The 23,426-nt window shown below is 36.9% G+C and overlaps 1 protein-coding gene across 1 annotated transcript in view; it reads right to left on the bottom strand.

Annotated features, from left to right (window-relative positions):
- LOC146165465 (parathyroid hormone 2 receptor-like) overlaps window positions 1–23,426 on the bottom strand; it is a 94,085-nt gene extending 70,659 nt beyond the window's left edge. Inside the window, exons 1-2 of the mRNA XM_083381181.1 lie at window positions 23,268–23,426; window positions 21,281–21,394 (exon numbers count right to left, since the gene is read on the bottom strand). Coding sequence (XP_083237307.1) covers window positions 21,281–21,394; window positions 23,268–23,372 — 219 coding nt within the window. The 5' untranslated portion in view covers window positions 23,373–23,426. The remainder of the gene's footprint in view (window positions 1–21,280; window positions 21,395–23,267) is intronic.

The following is a 23,426-nucleotide window of genomic DNA, read 5'->3' as shown; positions in this document are numbered from 1 at the left end:
ACAAAGGGTATTTTCGTAGGTAACCACCAGAAAAACATTGGGAAAATTGGAAAATGCGGGTTCGGTCGTCCAACGTTAATATGTCAACCATAGCAAAAAGCGTTTCAAGTGGCTGAAGTCGTTGGAATTCGTCCATTTTGGCCAAAACAGTCGCTAATTTGGCCGCAGAACATCAGCTTGTGGGAAATAAAACTGAACAACAGCAATTTTTGCGATCGGTATGTCTATTATACATAAACTGTCGCAACAACCTTGTTTACAAGACCTTTTATCTTCAAAGGCAAAGTTTCGAGTTCAAAGGCAAGTTTCGAAAAAACAGTTGGACACATGAACGTGGATCTGCAATAGACGCCTTACAACAGCAATTTGGGGGTCAGTATGTCTTTTTTACAAAGACTATCGCAACAACCTTGTTTACAAGCGATTTCATCTGAGGTCGACACTTCAAAGGCAAGTTTCAAAAACTAATTGGACAACTATAGACATTTTAAGAACTACCGCAATAGACGCCTTACATTCCCACGATTTTTTAAAATACAGTTTGTTGGTCTTTATTTAGTTTCAATAACGTCCTTTTTGCAGCTAATGTCGGCCATATATTTACATATTAAAGAATGACTTTTATCCTTTGGTCTTCGCAAAATACCCAGACACATTTCTTGCGAATAACCAGTGGGGTTCAACATTTTTATACACTCGAATCTGTTAAAGCCAATACCGCTTGGAATTGGTAAAACGAGTAAAAACACCCGAAATTAATTAATATACTTAATACACATTTGTTTCGTTTTTTAGGGATACTGTGGGAGTTATTTTCTAATTCATTGCGAAATACTAGGTCGTTTGATTCCACAAATTTTGCAGCGGACTTTCGGTTATTACAAACTTGTAAAGCAAGCCAGCTGAATTGCAATAGAAACAAACTCCTAATTTAGGTTAAACAACAAGACAAGCGAAATCTAAAGCTGCCACTAGCACTCTATTGCCCCTAGCGGTCAACCGAAACTACGACTCCAACCATGAAGTATAAAGTTGTTTGTTTACATTGAAACGCTATAACGCAAATGTTTTACATTTTACCAGACAGATAGACAAAAAATCCAAATCTATTCTTGCCCCTTGCATTACAAAAAATCCTTTTTAGTTTTAAATTTTAAATCTGACAATGTGGTCACAGATCTAGAAATAAAATATGTGATTTTTAATGAAGCAAGTTCAGCTTTCTTTATATTTACAAATTCTGGGTCCACCGAATATGGGTGGATTAAGGGGTTAAGCTAGCGTCACCCCTAAATCCGCCCACACACGGGTTGCAAAAAACCCGTTAGACCTTACAAGCCGAGTTTAGGATAATATCACCAAAAAACTTATCGCGAAAGCATTGGAAGGCTCCTTGACTGACACGGCACATATTCGCACATTTGATCAGCTTCGTTAAGCCTATTTAAGATTTTTCCATTTTTTAGGTTTAAAGGATTCCGTCGGGTCATTTTTTCTCCGGGCAATAAAACTGATTGGAAAATACCTGGACATTCTGCAGCAGTGGCTAAGTTTGACTTTCGCAGGCTTCAGTACCAATGTATGCAATCCTTGCAAGGTGTTATCACCAGGGTTGTAAACAAGTCATATTGGAATGACTTAAGTGAAGAAATATGTGAAATAAAGTCAAAACCAAGTCTTTTCACACAAAATCAAGTCAAGTCCCAGTAGAAGTCATTATTAGAGCAAGATATCTCTACGTCAAAACACTGATATAAATATGATAAACCATTAATAATTACCTTGCTTTTCAAATAACGTTTTATTAGTATCTATAAAATGGCCAATTATAACCTTGAATAGAGGCCCAGGGCCATTCGCATATACGACTTTAAACGATCCCAAAATAGATTTATCGAACATAGACTAACAGCTCATAACGCAAAAACGTTATTGGTTACATATTTGCTACTTGCGCAGATCTTATCTGACTTCATAGCCTCAGCAAACACAGGATAAATTTTGCCTGTTTTCTGACGATACGAAGGCTTAAATTTTAAAGCGCAAAATTTTAATGAAGTCGTCCGTGTGCGAGTTTATGTGCGAAGGTTACATTCGTGCAGAGGTTAGGGCGAAAAAGCAGTGAAGCTGCTTTGGCGGGTTATCGCGGGTCGCCAGTGTTTGTTGCGATTATAGATGGGCGAAGATGAAATTATATCTGCCGCGAACTGTGCGCGTTTTGCAGAAATGTTTTTAAAAAATAACTTTACATGACTTGACTTATTTCGAAAATGTCATGATTTGTGCCTAAATTAGTTCCAATTTATTGATTTTGCCTTATTTGAAAAAATATTTTGAAAATGTCTTAAATTGGCCTTTATTTAGTTTAGAAGTGACTTGATTTGGACTTGAGATAGTTTTCAACCGTCTACGTTTTGGCTTAATTTAATTTGGAAACGACCTGACTGGGACTTTTATTGTGCCAAATAAAATGTTTACAACACAGTTGTTTGAGACCTACCTGTAAAGACAGTATAACTCTAGACCAGCGGTTCCCAAACTTTTCTAAAAATTTCGCTTGGCGGACCCGTTGCAATTTTTTTGAAATTTCGCGGCCCTATAAAAATTCAAGGGTCAGTTGACCCATGTTTCTTGTAGTACATTAGTGCAGTCACGATTCTTTCTAATGTTACAACTTTCTAACTAATGTGAACGATTCGCTGATAACAGGTATAGTACAGCATAATAGATGCTTTATGATGTCACAAGAGACATCATAAAACACGCTATATGATCGAATAATTAAGCATAACTAAAGACAATCATGATGACAGATAATGTTTAAAACTTAGACTAATGTTTAAAAACATTCGCTAAAGCCTATAATGTTGAGCAACTTAAAGACTAACTCTCCTCGCGGATCCTTTGAAAATGCTTTGCGGACCCCAGTTTGGGAACCGCTGCTCTAAACGAAGTAAAAATTCAAACAGAAGTAAATGTTAAAGCAGAAAATGGACCAAAATAAAATGTGAATTGTAGCCCTGATTTACGATACAACGCAGCGATTTCTACATTAGACTTTATAGCAAATTAAAGAATATTTCTATAGTCATTCGGACAAGAAAACCTAATTCCCTCTTAGGAAAATGTTACTCTTTATTTTGCAAATGTCTTGGTTTTTACTCAATTAAATTTGGAAATGACTTGACTGAGACTTTTTACCAAATGAAAATGTTTAAAACAGTGTTATATGAGACCTACCTGTAAAGACAGAAGAACTCTACACAAAGAAGTAAATGAATAAACAGAACATGGACCAAAGTAACATAGGAATTTAAGCTCTGATACGCAACGTTTTCTACAGTATATTTCATAGCAAAATGAAGAATATTTTTTGCCACTTAGACACATGAAAATAGAATTCCTTTTAGGAAAATGTTACTCTCAACTTGCTTCTTACAACAGTAAGCCGAAAAAATCAGGTCGCAATTGTGTAAAATTGCAGTAACATAAGTAAAAGGCCTTGTGCATTGTCCAGTGAAATTACATTCATGTTTTGCCACGTGTGGTATATTAACACTTCTAAAGTTTACCGGGTCAGCCATTTTCACTGAAAAAGAAAGCCACGCTAAAAACGCATTCACAAAAAAGAATAATTCCATATAGAGGCATTTCTAGCCCGACACAGCCTAGTTTTTCGTGTGTGGCAAACCGCTAGTGTTCTTCAGCAAGCAACAAGCCTTAATTACGGCGTCCAAAATTAGCGGCATCCCATAATTAGGCGAAAGTGCTCGCAGCTGTGAGAGGTTGGGTAAGAATTTCTGCCATGTGCGCGCATTTTTGGGGAAATACCCGAATGCGGTGATTGACTTTTTATTGATGTAAAAGCCCCCAAATAATTACAAAATCTGGGCAAATTTTTGGAGAACACACAATAAGAACGACAAAGCAATATCTAAAGCTGAATAATCTATATAATCATAGTAATAATATCAACGACATAATAAAGCCCTATGCGCAGTAATAACCATGCGAGAATAAGACTTAAAATCGTCTAAATACGACTCAAACCTGTCGAAATAAGCCCTAAATTTATCGGAACAAGTCCTAAATTTAAAGAAATAAGGCCTAAATGGACAAAGTAACGCCCGAAACTTTAGTAGGAGGGTATGCGACATCCCATGTCCTAACACATGGCTGATCCTTTTAATAAAATGTGATGACCTTTGGTAGAGTTTTATAAGAAGGTTGCACGTGAAAGTCATTTAGAGAAGTGCTCGAAAATAAAATTCGAACAAAATCGATCATAACGTTGACAGCGATAATAATGCACTAAGTGATTTCTATCGGGTTCGGAGCAAGATGAGCCGATTATGCAATAAAACCTTAACATGAAAATTTTAAATTGCATATCGAAAAATTGATTATAAAGGGTTGATCGATTTGGCTCTAAAGTGCTACTAAGCGAAAGGTCATACTTTCACTAAACGGAAAGAACTATTTCATACATAACTTTTTTTCTATTCTGAAAACTGCGTTGTAAATTTGCACAAGGTGGTTGTGCATAAGATTTATATTTTCTTAAAAAAAAAAGTGTTAGGATTTGCATAACATAAATCACCCACTTAACAGATTAAAATAGAAATGTAGTCTCGGTTTGAAAGATGGTTGTTACTTAAAACTTTTTTTTCTGGTGCTACACTTTTGAACGTGACCTAGCCAAAGCACATTTAAATCGGTGCGAGAAATTTCGTCGGCTAAATTTTCGCAATTTTATAATTGACACGTTGGCTAACAGGTTGTTCACAAACACAAATAGGAAAATTCACGTTTTACTAGTGCTGCCATTGAGGTGTGGTGTACGTGACTTACGAAAACTACATTTAAAGCTCCTAGAGAGCACACATTTTTTAGGCGCACAAAGAACAATATCGTTGGAATTTTATAATTACCACCGCGAATGTAGTTTGTGGCTGCGCTTGATGCTAATTGTGGCTGTGTGGCAAGCAGGGCAATTGTCATCGTGACAGGCGCACATGTCAGTCGTCAGCGTGCCACCGGTTGCATGCCACGAAGAGTGCTTGCTCACAAGTGTGTCGAACCGCACAAACCAAGAAACGCCGGGCCAATAGTTATTTTAAGTACCTAATTTTGAAGCTATACTCTGAGTGTGAGAGGTTAGGTCATGCTTTCGCTTTAATTTTAAAGCTCTGGCCAATTCTTTTAGAACATCATTTTGTGGAAATTAATAACTACAGTTATGAATTTCACACTACTATAGTAATGTGAGACTATATTGCTTTAAAAACACATATCACCAAATTATATGACGAATAGGAATGTCCGATAATTTTGGAGCCGATACCTGATGTAAAGTGGTAGTATTGGTATTCATTCGATCATATAGGGTGGTATTTGTATTTATTCAATATTGATATAGGAATTTCAGCCATGTTTTGCGATTAAACGCAGAGAATCCAATCTTTAACGGTGAATTTATCAAAAATAGCAGTTTTAACCACTGAAGGCAGCAAGACGCGAATTCCGGCCTAATACCTCGGATGAAATGAATCTGTTTTTATTTATTTTGATTGTTTGTGCATAGTTATGACGTCACTTGGCAACAGACCGCGATACTTTTGAGTTCAAAATATCGGACATCAAAAGAAAATGTCAATTTCGGAGCATCTCAGGTCTTATACATTCCGTATACCAATAACTTGTACTGGTCTGCACTCCATGCCGGTTTATGGCCTTGGCAGCATTCGTTATAATGACACACAGCGGCGCTAGGCACTTGGGTTATGGGAAAAGTCAAGTGCCTTTTGAGAACTGATTGATTCGAAATAAACGCGTGACATAATTGTTTTTTTGAGGCCATCTTCTCGGCTTGTTTGTCTCGGCTTCGAGCCACGTGGCAACGCAATTCGTTCAGATATTCAATGCATTGTATAAGTAATATTTGGTGGATTCGATTAAAAACCTTTCGAGTACATATTTGTAGTGCTATAGTTTAAGTATTTTTTTATACGCAATTATTTAAAAAAATAAATCACAAAATCTTTTTTGTAAGAATATCACAACTGCTTGAATCAGAGGATTCAAATGACAATTATTACAAGGGGGTTCTATCATTTCTGTTTATGGAATTATATAGGTTGAAATTTGTGATAATTTTTATTATTTTGAAAAAAAAACATAGGTTGAAAATACGGGGTTTTTTGCCTTCTATGTTAATTGTCCTCAAGTTTACAGGGTGTTGTTATAAGTAAAATACACCAGGCAACAAAAACGAACTGTGGCTTGAAAACAAACAAATGAAAGCTGTGAGAAAATTATAAAATTTATTGTAGGACGGGTTGGTTTCTCATACTCTGTTTCTGGTTTTATATTTTTTAACAATAAAAAAAGCGCATGGGGATTTTAATTACCCCATTTCCCCAAAGCAACAACTAAATCATTACCAATGCGTTTGACATAAACGAGAACTAAACCCTAATGACCCTACGTCACAAAGTCCACTAGTGACGTCATCACAACAAAAATGGCGGCGTCATCGTCGGCGAACGTGCAATTCTGCGATAATCAGCAAGGGTGTGAACGGCAAGCGAGCATTCAGTGAAACCGCAAGTCTGCACAGCGCGGTTCTGTGGCCTTATAAAGAGCTGACTCGGTCCTACCGGTGTTTTATGATTGATGGAAGGGAATTGATCTGCGCTGGGTCGCCAGAGAGAAAGGCAACGGGGTTTGGGGGTGATTTATTGTTGGGGTAGGGTGAAAATTTAGGGGTTATTATAGTGACGTATTTCGTTTACACCCAGGTATATAATAGATAAGGAGTATAAAAACAAATCGTTTTTTTTTTTCCTAAACGAATATGGGATATAATATTTTTAAACTTGTACAAAACACAATGTTTAAAAAAACTATAGAAGCTTTATTTGTGCTCGTTATAGAGGCACAAAAAACATTTTAAGATCTTCATATATATACCTCAGGTTTTTGAAATATTGCTCATCGAAAATCAAACAAACAATAAGCATGCTTGTAAAAGAAAAATCTGGCTTTTATGATTGATGGAAGGGAATTGATTGCCAGAGAGAAAGGCAACGGGGTATAGGGGGTGATTTATTGTTGGGGTAGGGTGAAAGCTTAGGGGGTGTAAGACAATTGAGCGATGGGCCGTTATTAAACTGAGAAAAGGGTGCCTGGGGTTCTGGGGTTCTGGGCTTTATTAGTAATGAGTTTTGTTCAAGGGTTAAGGATAAGGTGTACCCCAAAACGAATATTGGATATAAGATGTTTGGAACTAGTAGAAAACACACATAGGTCTATATGAGCATTATTTGTGCTAGTGCTAGGGGCACAGACAAAATTATAAAACTTCTTCATAATAAACCTCAAATTTCTAAGAAAAGATGTCTCCTCGAAATAAAACGCGCCTTCGTCGGGAAAAGGCACATCTCACCCAAACAACAAATCTACAGAGCACCTTAGGGGTGAACACGTGTTTTTGCAATTCAGAAGGTCACGACAACCTCAGAGCACAGGAAGTGCTTTCAAACCACGACAGGATTCCGAAAAGTCCAAAAGCGTGCCGGAGTTTTGCTCGAAGCGAAACGACGCGAGACCCGCGATTTTCAAAGCGGAAAAATATTAAGTTCGGCCTCCGCCGACCATCAGTCACATTGGGTTGGTAAACATGAGAGATTCGTGCTTAAACAGTGAGGTGATTTAAAATAGGTATGTTTGTGATTAGTAAACTTTGAAATGTGATTAGGTAACCTTTTGTGATTAATTAACCTTCTTTTTTGTAATAAAGTAACCTTTAAAGCGATCAGTGTAAACAATAAAAAATAACAAAATTTATTGATCATTTCGGTGAACAAAAGTTTCTTAAAACGTTGAAAACCGAACAAAAAAAATCATACTTTTCTTAAACATAAAATCAGTGAAAGAAGTGAAAAGACCTCATATGTGTGGCCTAGCATCCTTAAAAGACAAGCAGAGAAATCAATATTTTAATAAATTTGGTTTAGTACACCGAAAGCCATTGCAGATGGTATGGCCGTATGGCCGGAGGTCCCGCACCCCAAAAAATAACTGGTTAAAAAACAACAATACAAGCAAAATAAAATACTCCATTGAATGGTTTTGGGGTGGACATCCTAAGTGTGCTTGCCTCGGTCTTGTGGCCGAATCTTTAAACGAAAAAAAATCGTGCGCAAATCCAACAGTGATTTTCCGCAAGAAAGATTTTGATCAAATTAAATACGGAAACCATATTTTAAATAGAACCAATCATAGGGGAGTTTTTCCAGGCCGCCTCCCTCGTAAAATCACTCTGGTCAGTCCACTGGAAACCAGGAAGTTTACATATGAGGTTCAATTACCCGATGATGTTTAAGTTTGTACTCTTTTCGCGTATCGGTAGCTCGTTATTATTTACTGAAAAAACCTTACACTGGCAAACTTAGATAAACAATGTGTGAAGATCGTAAAAAAACACACGGGCCCGCCTGCATAACCCTGCATAATTCAACTATAGAGGCCAAACCACGCTAGATTTTGTCTTTCAACTAAGCTGTTGCTGAACTACATCACACAGGCTATAGGCATTAGACCATTAGTGATAAAAGTAAATACCGTTTTTGGTTTTTTTTGTGTTGGGAAGGGTGGTCTATTAACATGCTTTTAAATCGTGATTTTGTGTTTGTGTATTTTAAAAGAGCCGGGACTCATTTTTTAATATTTTGGTGTGTTTTTGGTTTTCCGACATTTGTATTTAACTACATCACAAATGTAGCCACAGACAATGGACCATTGGTGTTAAACCTACAAGATTTTGTCGTTTTTCGTTGTCAGACACGATTTGAACTAGAAGGACTTGATTATGTGTACAAAGTGATATTTTAAACCTTTCACTCTTAACTATACATCGCGAACATAAGTGTTTTTCGTGCAATGCCAAAGTGACAGCTCCTAAATTGTTTTTGTCGAACACCAAGCGATGTTTTAAGGTCTCCTGGTAAAATGACTAGTTGTCAGTTCTGTCAGATAAAACGTTTTGAATTCATGCGTGAGAAAACCGCTGGTGCCTGACGTTACAATAGGCGCACTTCTAAAAATAATTACGTCCAGGTTTGAGGGCGCAATTCGATCTCAATCGACTTGATTTGCGTCACAGTTGACCGAACAAGGGACAAACAACTTTTCCTTGTCAACTAAAGTGCTTTACTTAACTCGCGAACTTGTATTATTTCAAGCTGATTTGCGAATCGTGTGTTTAATTGATCGGACGTTTTTTGACTATATAAAATAAAACATAAAAGTTTGAAAAAAGTAACGACATAACTGTGCAAAAAGCGTTTCAGAAAAAAAAACACCTTTATAAGCAAGAGTCAGAAAAAAACACCTTTATAAGCAAGTATCAGAAAAAACACCTTTATAAGCAAGGGTCAGAAAACAACACCTTTATAAGCAAGGGTCAGTAAACAACACCTTTATAAGCAAGGGTCAGTAAACAACACCTTTATAAGCAAGGGAAAGCCTTAAAAAAAAAATCAAATTTGCGCTTATCTAAAATGCAAAAGGCAACGTTTGTCTTGCAAAATTTTCTATGTAAAGCAGTTTTCGGTAAACTTTTACGATTTTACCGTCTAGCTAGAAGAATTTAATTGGTTTTAATTAAACCTGAAAAGTCACAATAAATAACAATACAAACTGAATGCATCAAATGTTAGTTGTTACATTTTATTAATTGTTCGCCCTGTAATGCGTTATTACTATTAATCAAAATAAAATTCGGCATTTTAATATTTTAAACTCTCCCAAACGTTTAAACAGCCCTTTCAAGGGGGTAATTACTCATAATTTCAGAACCACTTACCAAAACGAAAAAACAAAAATTAATATTTTTCACGATAAAAAGCCGAAAACCGACGCAAGAAAAACACAGGAAGTTATGAGGAGTCCGCCCGTAAGTTCTCGATCCTAGCGAAAGACGGAAAAGCGAAAACTCGGATGTTCATTTTCACCCTTCGCCCTTTTGGCTCGCGTCGCTCAAAATTGTCCAAACAAACCCGATCAAGCAAAACACACGATCAAAAGCAAAATAAGAGGAACTCTAAGCCGTTGAAAATGCGCCTTGCCTTCTTATTGCGGCGCGTGAAAAACATCTGATGCCATAAGAAAGTGAACGATGCTTCGATTTTCTAGCTTATTTTTCGGCAATATTTCAGTCTTATTTGCGTTACGCTAGGCCGCTTTAAAAACAAGTCGACCCGTTTTTGTTCAATCCTATATTTTTATGTATTTGGCAACTTAATAATCGGTCTGCGTGGCCGATTTTTAAAAAAATGGGTCATTTTTACCCATGCCTATTTTTTTTTTGAATCCCCTGGCTGTTTTACATTGCAAATATAAAAGCATTAGTTTATATTTTTCGAATTGGCTCATGAGATTTTTAGCAACACTTTGGCCGACTTAAAATCACACCGGCACCGTTTTGGGCGTTTCTGTTTTTCAATTTTTTGGCTAATTTAGCTTTTAAAAATCATGCAAAATCTTTTTTTATAAATGTTTTTTTGAAAAGCCTTGGCCAGTTGGTTTAAAGGTCGATTTTAAAAGCAGCTAGCTTTTGATTTTGTGTTTGTGTATTTTAAAAGCGCTTGGACTCATTTTTTACCTTTTTTATAAAAAAAAAAAATGATTCATTATTTTTTGCGCGCTTTTTCAAAGAAGTCATATATACTCTATGTGCTGTCGTAGTAGGCACGTATAATGATGGTAAGAAGGCGGCCCATAGCGTAGCCTTAAACCGCAATCGCAGCGATATTGCGCTAAAGCTTAGATTGCAATTAATCGCATTGACAGACAAGTTCGAATCGGCTTTCGTGCGAATGAAGTTGAACGCTTTTTTCACCGACCTGGGATTTCATCGACCGACAATCGCCATTGACCTGTCGCCTGCGTTTTATCGATTTAGAGGATTTAAAAAATGGCTAAATTGACTAAATCTAATGGCGCGCTTCTGTTAAAATGAAGAACAATTATGACACCTAATCAAATGACTTTGAAACTGAGAAAAACATAAAAACAGGTTTTGTTACAAAAAGTTAGTGATTTATTTTGGTATAATATTTGTATTCATATACCGCCTTATTGGTGACGTAATGAGGATTTGAAACCCATTAAGTCTTCAATAGCATACAATTTTTATTCACACTGTAAAAAAACATAAGAGTTAAGTATAAGTGCTTTTTAGCATTTTTTGCAACTTTTCTCTTGTGTGCAATGACGCTCAAAATCAAGCGAAACGCCAGAAAAAACCGTAGTAACAGTTAACTGAGCAACTCACGGGTATATTTCTGCCTTACGCGTCTGGGCCGATTATAAGAAACATTACATCCTTGAATAAATAAATTTACAAAAGCAAGACATCCCTTCATTTGTCGTCGCAGACTAGCGAAGGGCAATTTTAGCGATTGCCGTGTGTCGCGTGTCGCGATAGGTTTGGCGACACCCGACGCGACATTTTTAAAATTAAGACGTCATCGATCATCTAACGGTACAAGTAAACAAAGAGGTCGAGAGAGGTGACTTTTTGATATTGGATCGATGCCTGTAAATTACCTACTCCTCTCAAGAGTGTTTACGTTGATGTTACAAATCCAATTCATCACCAGACACAGAAAACCCAGCGCGTGCTAAACTAGTCAACCAAGCCTTGATTTTGTAAACACTTTATTGCTCTCATTGCAGGCTAGTTGTTTTTCTAGCCTGCCTTGCTTATGGATCCACCGACTTTCGGTGTAGTATTGATACGTAAGCCGTAATCGTTGGCCGAAAAGCAGCTTCAGAAGGGCTGGATCACAGTTGTTAACGCAGTTTGCCAAATCCCTTTTGTTTTTTTAAACTAATGGCCGACCCTATTAATTTTCTATTTATAAAATGCGTCACGCGCACCTCAAGAAACTTACTCAGACCCTCGTTTAAGAACCACTGCATTAGAGCACAATATTGCATATACATATATATGTTAAACAAGCTATTTTAGCCAGTTAAACCTTGGAATTCAGCTGTTGTTAAACAGTTAATATTGAGCAAATAGAAACTGGATTTTTCCCGGTTTAAACTATACGCTCTATCGCCGGCGTAAACCCCACAAATCCACTCGTTGAAATATAGTGTAAGTCTTTTACAAGTAACACGGTGAAAGCGGTCTTCAATCGCAATTTCGATTTGTGTGCATTCCATGGTTTATCCAAATATTGCCTACGGATTTTACGCTCTGTCGCTTTTGTTTGAAATAGGTTGAAGGACATTTGAAACATGTTAATACCAGGGCTTTCCACTGTAAAAATAGGAAAAGTTAAGTATTTGTGTTTTACTGACCCATTTTTAATTTTTTGAAAATAATTTTAGTCTAACATAAGTTCAGCCAAGTTCGCATTTAAACACACAAGACTTGCTTAGTTAACCTATTTCTTTTGTCTATTTTTACCCAGTTTTGGTAGTTTTTACCCTTTATGCAAAATAAAGTTTAAAGCCGGGCCGTGCCACAAAAGAAAGCAGAAAAATGGCATTCTAAATTAATAATTACACTTTTGCTGTTTTATCTTGACGAAAAACGCCTAAAAGCTTTAAAAATACATCAGTTTTTTTAGCAGCTTGAACCGCTTAAAAGGAGATAGAGGTAACATAAAAAACCACTCACTTAAAATACCCGATGGAAGGCCCATAAAAAAAGTGAGCACAAGTATGATATTCGAACTGTATTAGTGCATTGTACTTATTGTTATTAGCCACCCCGACTACAAAACTCCACACACAGTAGGTAAGGTGGGGGGCAGGCACGGGGTCGTGTCGCGAGCCTATTTTTAGGTTTCCTGGTTCTTTGAAAAGGCGGGTTTGTGGTGAAAACAGAACGCGCCATTGGTGGCGTCGAAAGCCAGGGGGCCTTTCTCACAAAATAAAGGGTTTTCGGCTAGTTTTACGTTAAGGAATTCGACGATCTAGTGTGGTAGACTTGACTTTGAACATATGTTCAGCTAAAATAGCCGCTTAAATGTAGAAAAACGAAGGATTTTACGGAAGTAGGTATCATTTTGAACGTTTCGAATTACTCCATGTAGTCTATGTTGAATAAAGGGTTATTCAAAACGTTCACAAAATGCTCACTACTTCTGTATGGGCTTTGATATTTTTACTATGCCTCACAACAACCCCGAACCATTATGCTCGGAAAGGGTTTTACGGTAAGAAATTCAACGACTTATATGTGGTATACTTGACTTCGAACTTCTGTCCAGCTAAAATAGCCGCTTTAATCTAGAAAAACAAAAGGGTTTTACGGAAGTAGGTAATATCTTCCAGAAAATGAATATAGAGTTATTCAAAACGTTCACAAAATGCTTACTACTTCTGTATGGGATTTGAATTCTTACTACGTCTTATTACTACCTCCAACCAGTATGCGCCAATATTAAAAAAATATATCTTTAAAAGCCAAAAAATCGGGTTCTGTTAAAAACGCAAAAAGGGTTTAAAACATTGGGGTTGGCGTAAAACATTGTGGGTTCGCGAAAGGGTGTCAGTCCACTTACGGGGAGGAGGGGTATGGGTGATGGGTCAGTTGGTAAGGCGCTTAGCAAGTCAAAACAAATAGCTTAGCGACGCCGAGCTGCCGTGAGCAAAGTGTGGCGCTCGTGCGAGACTAAAAGCAGAAAATGCAGCTTTCTAAGCATGGTTCGAGACGCCTTCTAGCTGTGAAATCGCAAAACGCATCGATACAAAACCGTGAAAATTGGTGTGTTGTGCTCCTTCGTTTTTTTGGCTGTTGAATTTTGAATGAAACGCCTTTTCAGTTTAAAGAGTTAAGCGCATCAAGTAAAGTCAAATCTCCAAAAAACGTGAAAATTGGGCTGTTGTGTTCCAATATTATCGTCGCCTTTGTTTTTTGTCAATTTTCGCTGTTGAATTTTCACTGAGGTGCCCTATCTGTGTTTACAAATTTAAAAGCGCAATAAAAAGAAAAAAATGTTCACAAAAACGCGAAAGTGTTGCTTGTTCCAATATTATTATCGACTCGTCTGTTTGTTTTAAGTTTTGCTGACTACAAGCAGAAACAGCAGCATTTCTAAGAAAGGCGCGAGACGCCGTTCAGTCTTTCGCGATTTAAAAGCGCAATGAAATAAATATCCACAAAAAACATGAAAGTGGTGAGAAGGGTACTTTAAAGCCGATCATATACACGTCAATTGCCTCTCTATGCCATATATTATTTTGATACAGAAGCGTTGACGTTTTATACGCGCACTTGACTTTGCAAGGAAAATACAGCAGCAGGCTCGCGACCACCTTTGAGCTACGAAAGCTTTTAAGTTTGGGAAAAAGAAAATAAGAACGCCATAAGCATCAGACGGTATAAAACTTTGTGCTTTTCAATGCCTTTCGAGAGTGCTTGGTGTTTTTGTCTCGGTTATGGACGTTGATTGCGAAAGATTGAATTCGAGTATCTATTTTGAGCTGGCGCGATAATGCTTTGATGCGTATTGGAGTTAGACCCGCGTGGGGCTTGATGAAAGGGAATTTAAAGTGTCAATTGGCGCTGTTTAGTCAAGTAGATATTTCCGTTGATTTTGCATCAAATTTAGAAAAACTAGGGCTTTAACTGTGACAATAAGCTGCATTTGTGTATATTCGCTCAGACAAAACCGTGCTATACACTCTGGGTATTAAGTATGTTGAGCTCAATAAAATTTAGTGAAACCGCACTAAAAAAATATTTTCAGAAAAAAAAAAATTTTTATAGTTAATAATGTTAACGTTTCGTTGTCACTACAAAAATATCTTATATGGGAATTATTCCACTTAGTTTTGGGGGGAAATTATAGTCATACGTAGGCCAACGTTCGTAAGGAATTACGTAAGAAGCGAATTGACATGGCTTACAAATTAATATAAATACATAAGAATTAATAGAGACGAATGTAAAGAAAAACAGGATAAATGTGACAAAAGAAGGGTATTATGGGCTTCATAGAAATTAATTCTTAAGCTAAGAAAATCGCAACATACTTTTCCCAAACTGTACAAAATTGTCGGATAATTTTAAATTAACCTTTGTAGTCGAGTTTGTTTTTCATCAACACCGGATGCCAGCGCTAAAAGTATGACAGCTAGTCTGAACGTAAAGCTCAAAACATCAAACGAATGCCAAAAACAGAAGAAAACAACACTTCTATAAGCAAGGGTGAAGCCTATAGAAGCAAAAGGCTTTAAACTTTACGCCGGATTGAAGATGCCAAAGACAAAAGCTCAATCGCGATGGAGCCTTTCCCCCTTTCCTACGTGCAAAACAACACGCAGCTACTTGAGTTATATGATGTGTGAGTCGATCAGGCAAGGAGCCACTTTCTTTGGAGCCGGCCCCCTTTTTATGGCTGTTTTTGGTGTATTTTGTGGTCAATTTAAACTGCAGCTAGGTCGCACAAACGGCTAAATAAGGAAGTAAGATGGGATTGCTATTTGAGCGTAGCGCACGTAATATTAATATTTAAAATTACAGGATAACGCATATAAAGTCAAAGCCCATACAGAGGTGTAGATGACAATTCGTAAACGTTTTAAATAGTTCCTATTTTCACCATGTTAAAAAATAATTGTTTGTTTTAAACGTTTGTTATGGAATATATTGTTTGACATTAAAATAAGTCCCTTTTTATTGCATGTAAACTAACCACACGGTTTGGACAAAATAAGACCTTGTAAATTATTGAAAGATAGTTGGACAAAAGCACAAATACCTAGAAATAAAGAACACGTTCAAATGTTACTCAAACGGTGGAACAACGTCTAAAACATGGTAAATAAAACACACTGAATAAATTAATAAACAAATACAGGGTGCATAAGTTGGCCAACGGGTGGTCCAACGATCCAACACATGTTAAAAAACCTGGCCTTTTCTTTCTAAAAACGGCCTCACTTTGCGGTAAACAGCTGAGCCAAGCGTAGGATTTAGACAGGTATTGTTTTACAGGACGAAAGTCGAACTCTCTCAACGCCCCACTTGGAAGTGACACTCAAGCTGCTAGAACGAAGAGCTTGGTGGCCTTCTCTGTAGCTCTAATTGCCGGTCTTTGCTGAAGAAGTTGCAATAACCAACTCTCCTTTGGTTGGCGGGCTCGAACCGCCGGGAAAAAGTCCCGTTTTAGTATTTTTGGATTGGTTTGAAATTAATGTGATGATTTTTGTTAGTAAAGTTTAAATTATGTGACCCTTATGTCCGATAATATAGGATCGGAGCCGATAATATAAGTGAGAGTATCGGTACTCTTTCCAATTGATATAGGCATTGCAGCCTGGATTTGCGATCAAAATCAGCTATTTTTTCACACAATAGTTGGTTAACATCTGGAGGTAACTAAACTTATTTACGCTAAATCAAATTTTGTCCCAATATTTTGGCAAAAAATACCTTGCACAGTTTCGGTATGATCAATTATGACGATTTCACCACAGTAATGACGTCATTCGGTATCGGATCGCGATAATTATCGTCTAAAATATCGGGTATCGGAATTGGAATAATATATCCAAGTATCTGACATCCCTATATGCAAGTATTTCCCGTAAACAACGGCGCAACAAAACCGAAGCCAAGAAGCATACGGCCATAATTGCGATGCCGGTGTAATTTCACGCTGTCAAGCAAATCAAGGCCTGCGTTCGGCATCGGCCGCTGATTGGACGCCCAAGCCTGTCATCTCCATAACCACATTCTCAACGCGACAGAAATAGCTTCGTCAAACGCTGGGATCATCGCTTCACATCGTCGTCGGCTAGTTTGCTAAAAGTTGCGAGATGGCGTTTCGGGTATTGTTAAGTTGTCACACATAGTCCTTTGGAAGATATTCAAAGGTTTTTCTAAGAAAATATACAGGTTTTCAAATCCCAAAATCGGGTCACTCGACAGGTTTGGAATAAAATTCCAAAGCAAAACAGTATGCATGCCATGTTCGGCACAATGACAAATACCTCGAAATTTGTTTTCCAGTGGAACTTTCCTAACACATAACTTAAGGTAAACATGAAATAAATTCGAACCCTACATCTAGAGACTTCTGGAAATTCGGTTTTGACTTTTCAATAAGTAAATCAATTTAGAGACATTCAAAGAATTAAGTATTCAAATACTTTGTGATAACCTTGTATGCGGTGTTGTGTGTGAACTGAACTGTGTAGCAGTGTTGTAATAACTTAATCATTATACTTAAGTTGACGGTTTTAAATAAATTAGCGACTTAAACGTACGATTTTCGCAAATGACTTAACTGGGACTTTGGCATTTCAAAATGACTTGTTTATAACACTGTTGTGTGGTATGTGTCTCAATATAAAATAAATATGCACATACTATTATAGGTTACTATAATACGAATGTCGGTGGGCAACTTTTCAATACGGCCCCTGTGAGGCCTGCGGTGTAATAACAGTTGTAAATTCAATCATGCAAACGAGATAGCAGTGCTGTAATGATTTATGTTAGGTGTTGGTTTTCAAGTTTCGCATGCGGTTCTTGTGTGATACAAGTGTCTTAACAATTTACGTCATTTACTTGAGTGAAGTGCACTGAAGTAATTGGTTACAAAAGACTTGACTTGACGTAAGTGTTTGAAGAAAAATGGCTTGGCGTGACTTATTCAGACAAATCACTTAATTTGTTTTTGGTTGTTGTCGATTTTTTCGATGAAATTTCAATGTCTTGAACAGGGACTTAACAGTTAACTGAAGGCACGCTTTAGAATAGAACCAATTTTCCCATTTTTTTACGTAATCAATTGACTTACGATTTCTAAATTACTAACAATATTCATATGTATTAATGTTTGATGCACTTACAATGTAAAAGCAAGGTTGAAAAACCTGCGCAACTGTTAGTACAGCGTTGGTTATAAAGTAATACCTCTCTATATCACACTGTATAGATGGAATAAAATTGGATCCAACAAAATACTTATTTATACAACCGAAATCGTAATAACGACAACATTCGCATACGAATTAAACAGCAAAAACATGCTAAAAAATAACGAGCGTAGTTTTTTCACCAAAAAGTATCGCATACATACACGCATCTGCGTGAAAAAGTCATGGAACGCCTTTCTCGAAAAAGCTGACAGTAACTAGACTACCGGTACGTCAAAAACCCATACCTTAAAACCCGACCTTGCTTCATCCATTTTTAATGACGCCCCCGGATTTCTTGCCAAATCCCCCAAGCCCCCAAAACGCCGAGGCCGACACCTGTCGTACAACCGCCACTTACGGTATTATGCGTGTTCGCGTGCCAAGCTTTTGATCCAAGGATGACTAATCCAGCCTAAGGAAAGCCAGCAGCACGAAATTTCAACGTCTTGGTGAACTTTCGGGCAGCCAGCTTCAGTTTGGTCTAATCCAGGAGCTACCGAACTTTGTTTCATTTAGGGCGGGATAACTGTAAAGATTAACGGTCGCGGGCCGGATATAACATTACCATTTCAGCCCTAAGTTTAAAAACTCGGATATCGGTAAAATGAATAAAACAATCAATTCAGTTAAGTTATTAGGTGATTTTAAATTAAACTGAACTTAAATTCTAATCAATTAAACTTCATTTGGTGCTAATGTATTAAACTTAATTTCGGTCCTTATCAATTCAACTTTACTTTAGTTTTAGGTGATTTTAAATTAAACTTCCCTTAACTGCTAATGAAATTACTTGAGTTAGTTTAAATGAAACTTCAAATAAGTGATAATGAATTAAACTCCACCTAGGTGCATTAAAAGAACAATCTTGTATCAAGTAGCTGAGCGTTACTTCAAAACCTTGAATTATTTTGCCTCACAACCTGGTTGAATCCACAAAAAGCAATAAAAGTAAAACAGTTTGTGTGTTTGTTTTGTTCACCTGTCATTACATTTGTAAGTAAGTTATCGTGTTTGCAAATAACACATAAATAGTTTTTTCCAAAAGCTGGGCGACTTAGGGCGAATTTCAAAGCCCACCAGAAGTAGGTATAGTATCTTTTTGAACGTTTTAAGCCAATAAATTTGTGAAACACTCATCAAATTCTTATCATCCTTTCTTATGGGTTTTGATATTCATTCTTCGTCTAACTCCAAACTCAAGCCTTGGGGTTTTACGAAATTGTAGTAGTTTCAAGTTTCAATAAAAACTTTTCGGGGCGCATACGGTCCGTGGCCGTAGTTTCGTGACCCTGGTTTAACACGCGAACCCCAACATATGCGTACAATACATGACACGCGTCCAATAAGCCTACAATGGTAAGCCCTGGATATGTTATGTACGCGCATGGCGGTATCTGTGCTGACAAAAATAGACACTTCCTCGGGTAAGTGCAACATTTTTTTTCCGCACTACGTCAGATAGCTGTCGGAATACGCAGACAATAAGTTCAGCTTGAGGTCAGATAACAAATATCATCCTATATAGATTTCCTAAAACGGTAAATCTAATCCAAAACTGTGAAACTTGAAATTGCGGTTATTGCAGCAAGCGTTTAAAAGTTTATATTTAAATTTAAATTTTGAGTGAAAACGTATGTTTAAGAAATAGCCTTGACAGCACTCAAAAGACAGGAACAAATATTTTAACTCTTAAATCTGTTTAAATCTGAAACAAACGCAATTTCATTTATGACATACACCATTGTGTAAAACTAACTGGAAATGACAACCAAAATCCATCAACAAATTAACGTTATTTAAGGTAATAAAATAAAACGGAGAATTTGTGAACTACAACCATATACGCACTTTTGTATATTACAAATGTACTGCAGCCACTTGTTGAGTTGAACCGGCTTACGATTTTGTCACGCATACCAACGTAACACCTGAATTGAAGTATTCGGGAAGTTCGAGTGTACTTAGCTTATATTGGCCTGAATTTTTCCACTAAACCTTAGCAGCTCATATAGGTGAGGCAACCGCCACGGCATGACCGAGTTCGTGGGTTCGAATCTTACCACAGCTGTCATGAAGCCACTTACTTTTAAGCTGTGTTAGCAACATTGAGGCTTTCTTAACTTCAAAAACTCATATTTTATAATCTTCGTAAACTAAGAAGTTCACATTACAAAGCCATCTGCAAAGCCGGTTGAGCTACCAATATACTACGTATAAAACTTGGAGCCTGCATAACAAAGCCAGCAAAGCCGTTTGAGCTAACAATGACTACATATGCGACACGTTTTTATTCAGATCTAGCATCTTCAAATCTATATTCTTTACGAACAATAGCCATACATGTGCGCCAGCAGGATTACGCCCTAAACATAGATCGAAGCGTAGAAAATCGTCTCTTACAAATCCATGACGACTACAGGATGGCCATGCAAAAGTCAATTATATGCGTTTTGAGTCGAACGCTAATTCCCATAAAATCCGTTTGAATCTGATTTATGCGAGCGATGAAAAATAAACACCAATCTGGTTGTACATTAAGTATAAATAAGATAAAATTATTCACAACATTTTAAACAAAAAATACAGTTTGTTTAGTAGGGGATATATTGTTCAATTGCCTTCATTGTAATTTTGTTGTGCTTTATGTCCTTATAATACTTCCTATATACGTAGTAAAATTTAAACGATTATATTTTCCGAGTTCTGTGCTTATTTCAAACAGTGGCCGAGCTTATGTTATTTTGGTTGAGTCTGAGAATGGTTGGACTTGTTTAGGATTTGAAGATTGGGATTAGATCTGTTTAAGTCAATTTCACGGCTGCTCAAAACGGAGAAACAAAATGACCACTATCTATTTCAAGGATCTGAGCTTAGATCCAACAACACCTATTTAAACTGCCCTTTCTTGGAAAGAAAATTACCAAATGGCGTAGAAACAATGCGAACAGTCCGTTCGAACTTTATATCAGATAATAAGTGGTGAAGAATTTATCACATTTTTTCATTTATCTGATATGCCACAACGCATATGTGTTTTTGTATCAGTGATTTAACTAGGAGTTGACTTGACTGAGACTTGATTTTTATTTTTTGAAAAGACTTGAATTGGAAAGTCATTTCAAAATGACTTGTTTACAACACTGGTGTACGCACTCATCCAAAGTCAAGTTAATAAAAGAAACATCTGTATATACATCACACAGCGACACACTTCATACAGCTAGAGTCACAATAGGAATTGCACTGTATAATTAAGAATGGAGCTGTAGTGTATAATTAAGAACACGATACTATCAAACATAACTTTGTTGTGTTATTTTCCTACCTTGGGAACGACGATGACCAGCACCAATGCAGCGGGAAATAACGTTCCGATGACGACACAAAAGTTGAAGCAGTCAGCGCTGTGGAGTGCTGTTTTCTTGGCTTCCAGCAATCTCTACAAAATAAAGTGCAGGCTATAATACAAACCGAATATTTGAAAAAGAAGATATCTCCTCGCCCTAATGCACGTTAGTGACGACAATGACTTCGAATGGTAGCAAAACAGTATAGATCACATTTTCACGTAAACAACGCTTGAGGAGGATTGTTCTTTCCCTCACACGTAGGTCTATACTGTTTTGCAGGCTATAATATAGCGTTATAGAGTAGGTTTAACAGAATATCATTTATAGACCTGAGCAATGAGCATGCTTCGTCAAGCTCTATGGCAAAATTTAACAATGTAATTGTTTCTTAAATTTTTTTGTACCGATAATTCCGTTTTAAATTGTATTTTTCTTGATTTAAATGTGCTGCGGATATAATGAAACGAAACAAATTTATCATCAAGGAGTTTTTTTTTCTTTTCGGATGCGTAAGTAAAATATCGTGTAGTATGAGCTAATTTTATTTATCTTTATATTAATGTGGAATAATGGGCAAGTTTTCAAGAGTCGCTGCGTAAGCTTTAACTTTGTAGAAAGCATAAGAACGTGCCTCTCCCATATACCCCTGAAAACAGGGTTTCAGTACTCGATATTCTTCAAGCATACAGATGCCCTACTTTCCTGTCGTAAAAGAAGACCGTCTTGGCCGACACCAAAAATAGCCCCTACATCAGACTTGAGCAAAGTACGGCCCTCCGGCCCATCATGCAAATCCGACCCGTGGCTTATTTTAATTTAATTTTTGTCATGTAAAAATAAGCGTTTACGTTTTTTTCTTGTTTTTTAAATACCAAACTATTTTCCAATCATTTTTTAAAATAAAAACAAGCGTTTACGTTTTGGAGCATAATGGTTGGAGGTTGTAGTAAGACGTAATAAGAATATCAAAGCCCATACAGAAGTAGGTATCATTTTGGACGTTTCGAATAACTCTTTATTCATTTTCAACATCATGTTGAAAATTTTTCTTCATTTTCAACATCATGTTGTTGATGTTGCAAATGAATAAAGAGTTATTCGAAACGTCCAAAATGATACCTACTTCTGTATGGGCTTTGATATTCTTATTACGTTTACGTTTTATTGCTTGAGTATAGTTAATATTAAACTAAGTAAATTACATTTGTACCAGCTTGTCATGCCAAGGATATTTACAGACACATTATTACTGGAAATCACACGTTATATTACGTGTATTTCAGATCGTATTTTGACACGGCCCTCCAAGATATGTTCTTATTCCCATTCATCATTCATAATTTCCCACCCCTGCCTTAGATAGAAGGAGTCGCCTAAGGTTAAACGGACACTAAAAACCGGCACCTATACATTAAGAAAGGAACATTTGCGCACCTGCGTCACAACTTCGCACCTACCTCATAGTTACGTCATAATGACGCAGACTGGTGTGAGGGAACTCACCCCTCTGACGCAATAGCTGTATAGAAAGTATGACGAATACACAGAGGAAAAAATAATGCAAGAAGCGGACCTAGGATTTTTGTTTTCGTTTTAATTGACTTGTTTTTATTACTATTAAAAGTGGTATACTCGTACTCGTCCGATTAATGAGCAATAACTCAACTAAAAATAACAAAAACCCAATCTATAGCAAAGCCAAATCGTTTTGAGTACACAAATTGAGATAAATGCAAGTTATTTGATACAATGATTTAAGTCCAATTCAAGTCAAGTCATTTTTACCGAATAACTTAAGTCAAGTCATGTTATTTGAAAACAAGGACTTAGGTGCACTTAAATCAAGTCAGTCATTTCTGTCGAAAGACTCAAGTTAAGTCAAGTCATTTAAAAACAGTGACCTAAGTGCACTTAAGTCAAGTCCTTGTTTCCTTGACTTAGTCATTACAACACTAGCGTTACCTTCCACATTTTATCTTTGCCATTCGAAGGAGGAGCTTCGTTGCGATTCTCGTCTCCACGTTGGATGTTGCTCGGACCTCGGGAAATATCGTCATACTGCGACATCGTGGTCACTGGGCGGCGCACTTGAGCAGAAGACACAGAAGCATCAAACTTTTC

Source organism: Ascidiella aspersa, chromosome 2, assembly GCF_963924565.1.
Source record: "Ascidiella aspersa chromosome 2, kaAscAspe10.2, whole genome shotgun sequence".
In the NCBI taxonomy this organism is placed as follows: Eukaryota; Metazoa; Chordata; class Ascidiacea; order Phlebobranchia; family Ascidiidae; genus Ascidiella; species Ascidiella aspersa.
The sequence above is the reverse complement of the archived record's forward strand: the minus strand, read 5'-3'. Positions and strand labels throughout refer to the sequence as shown.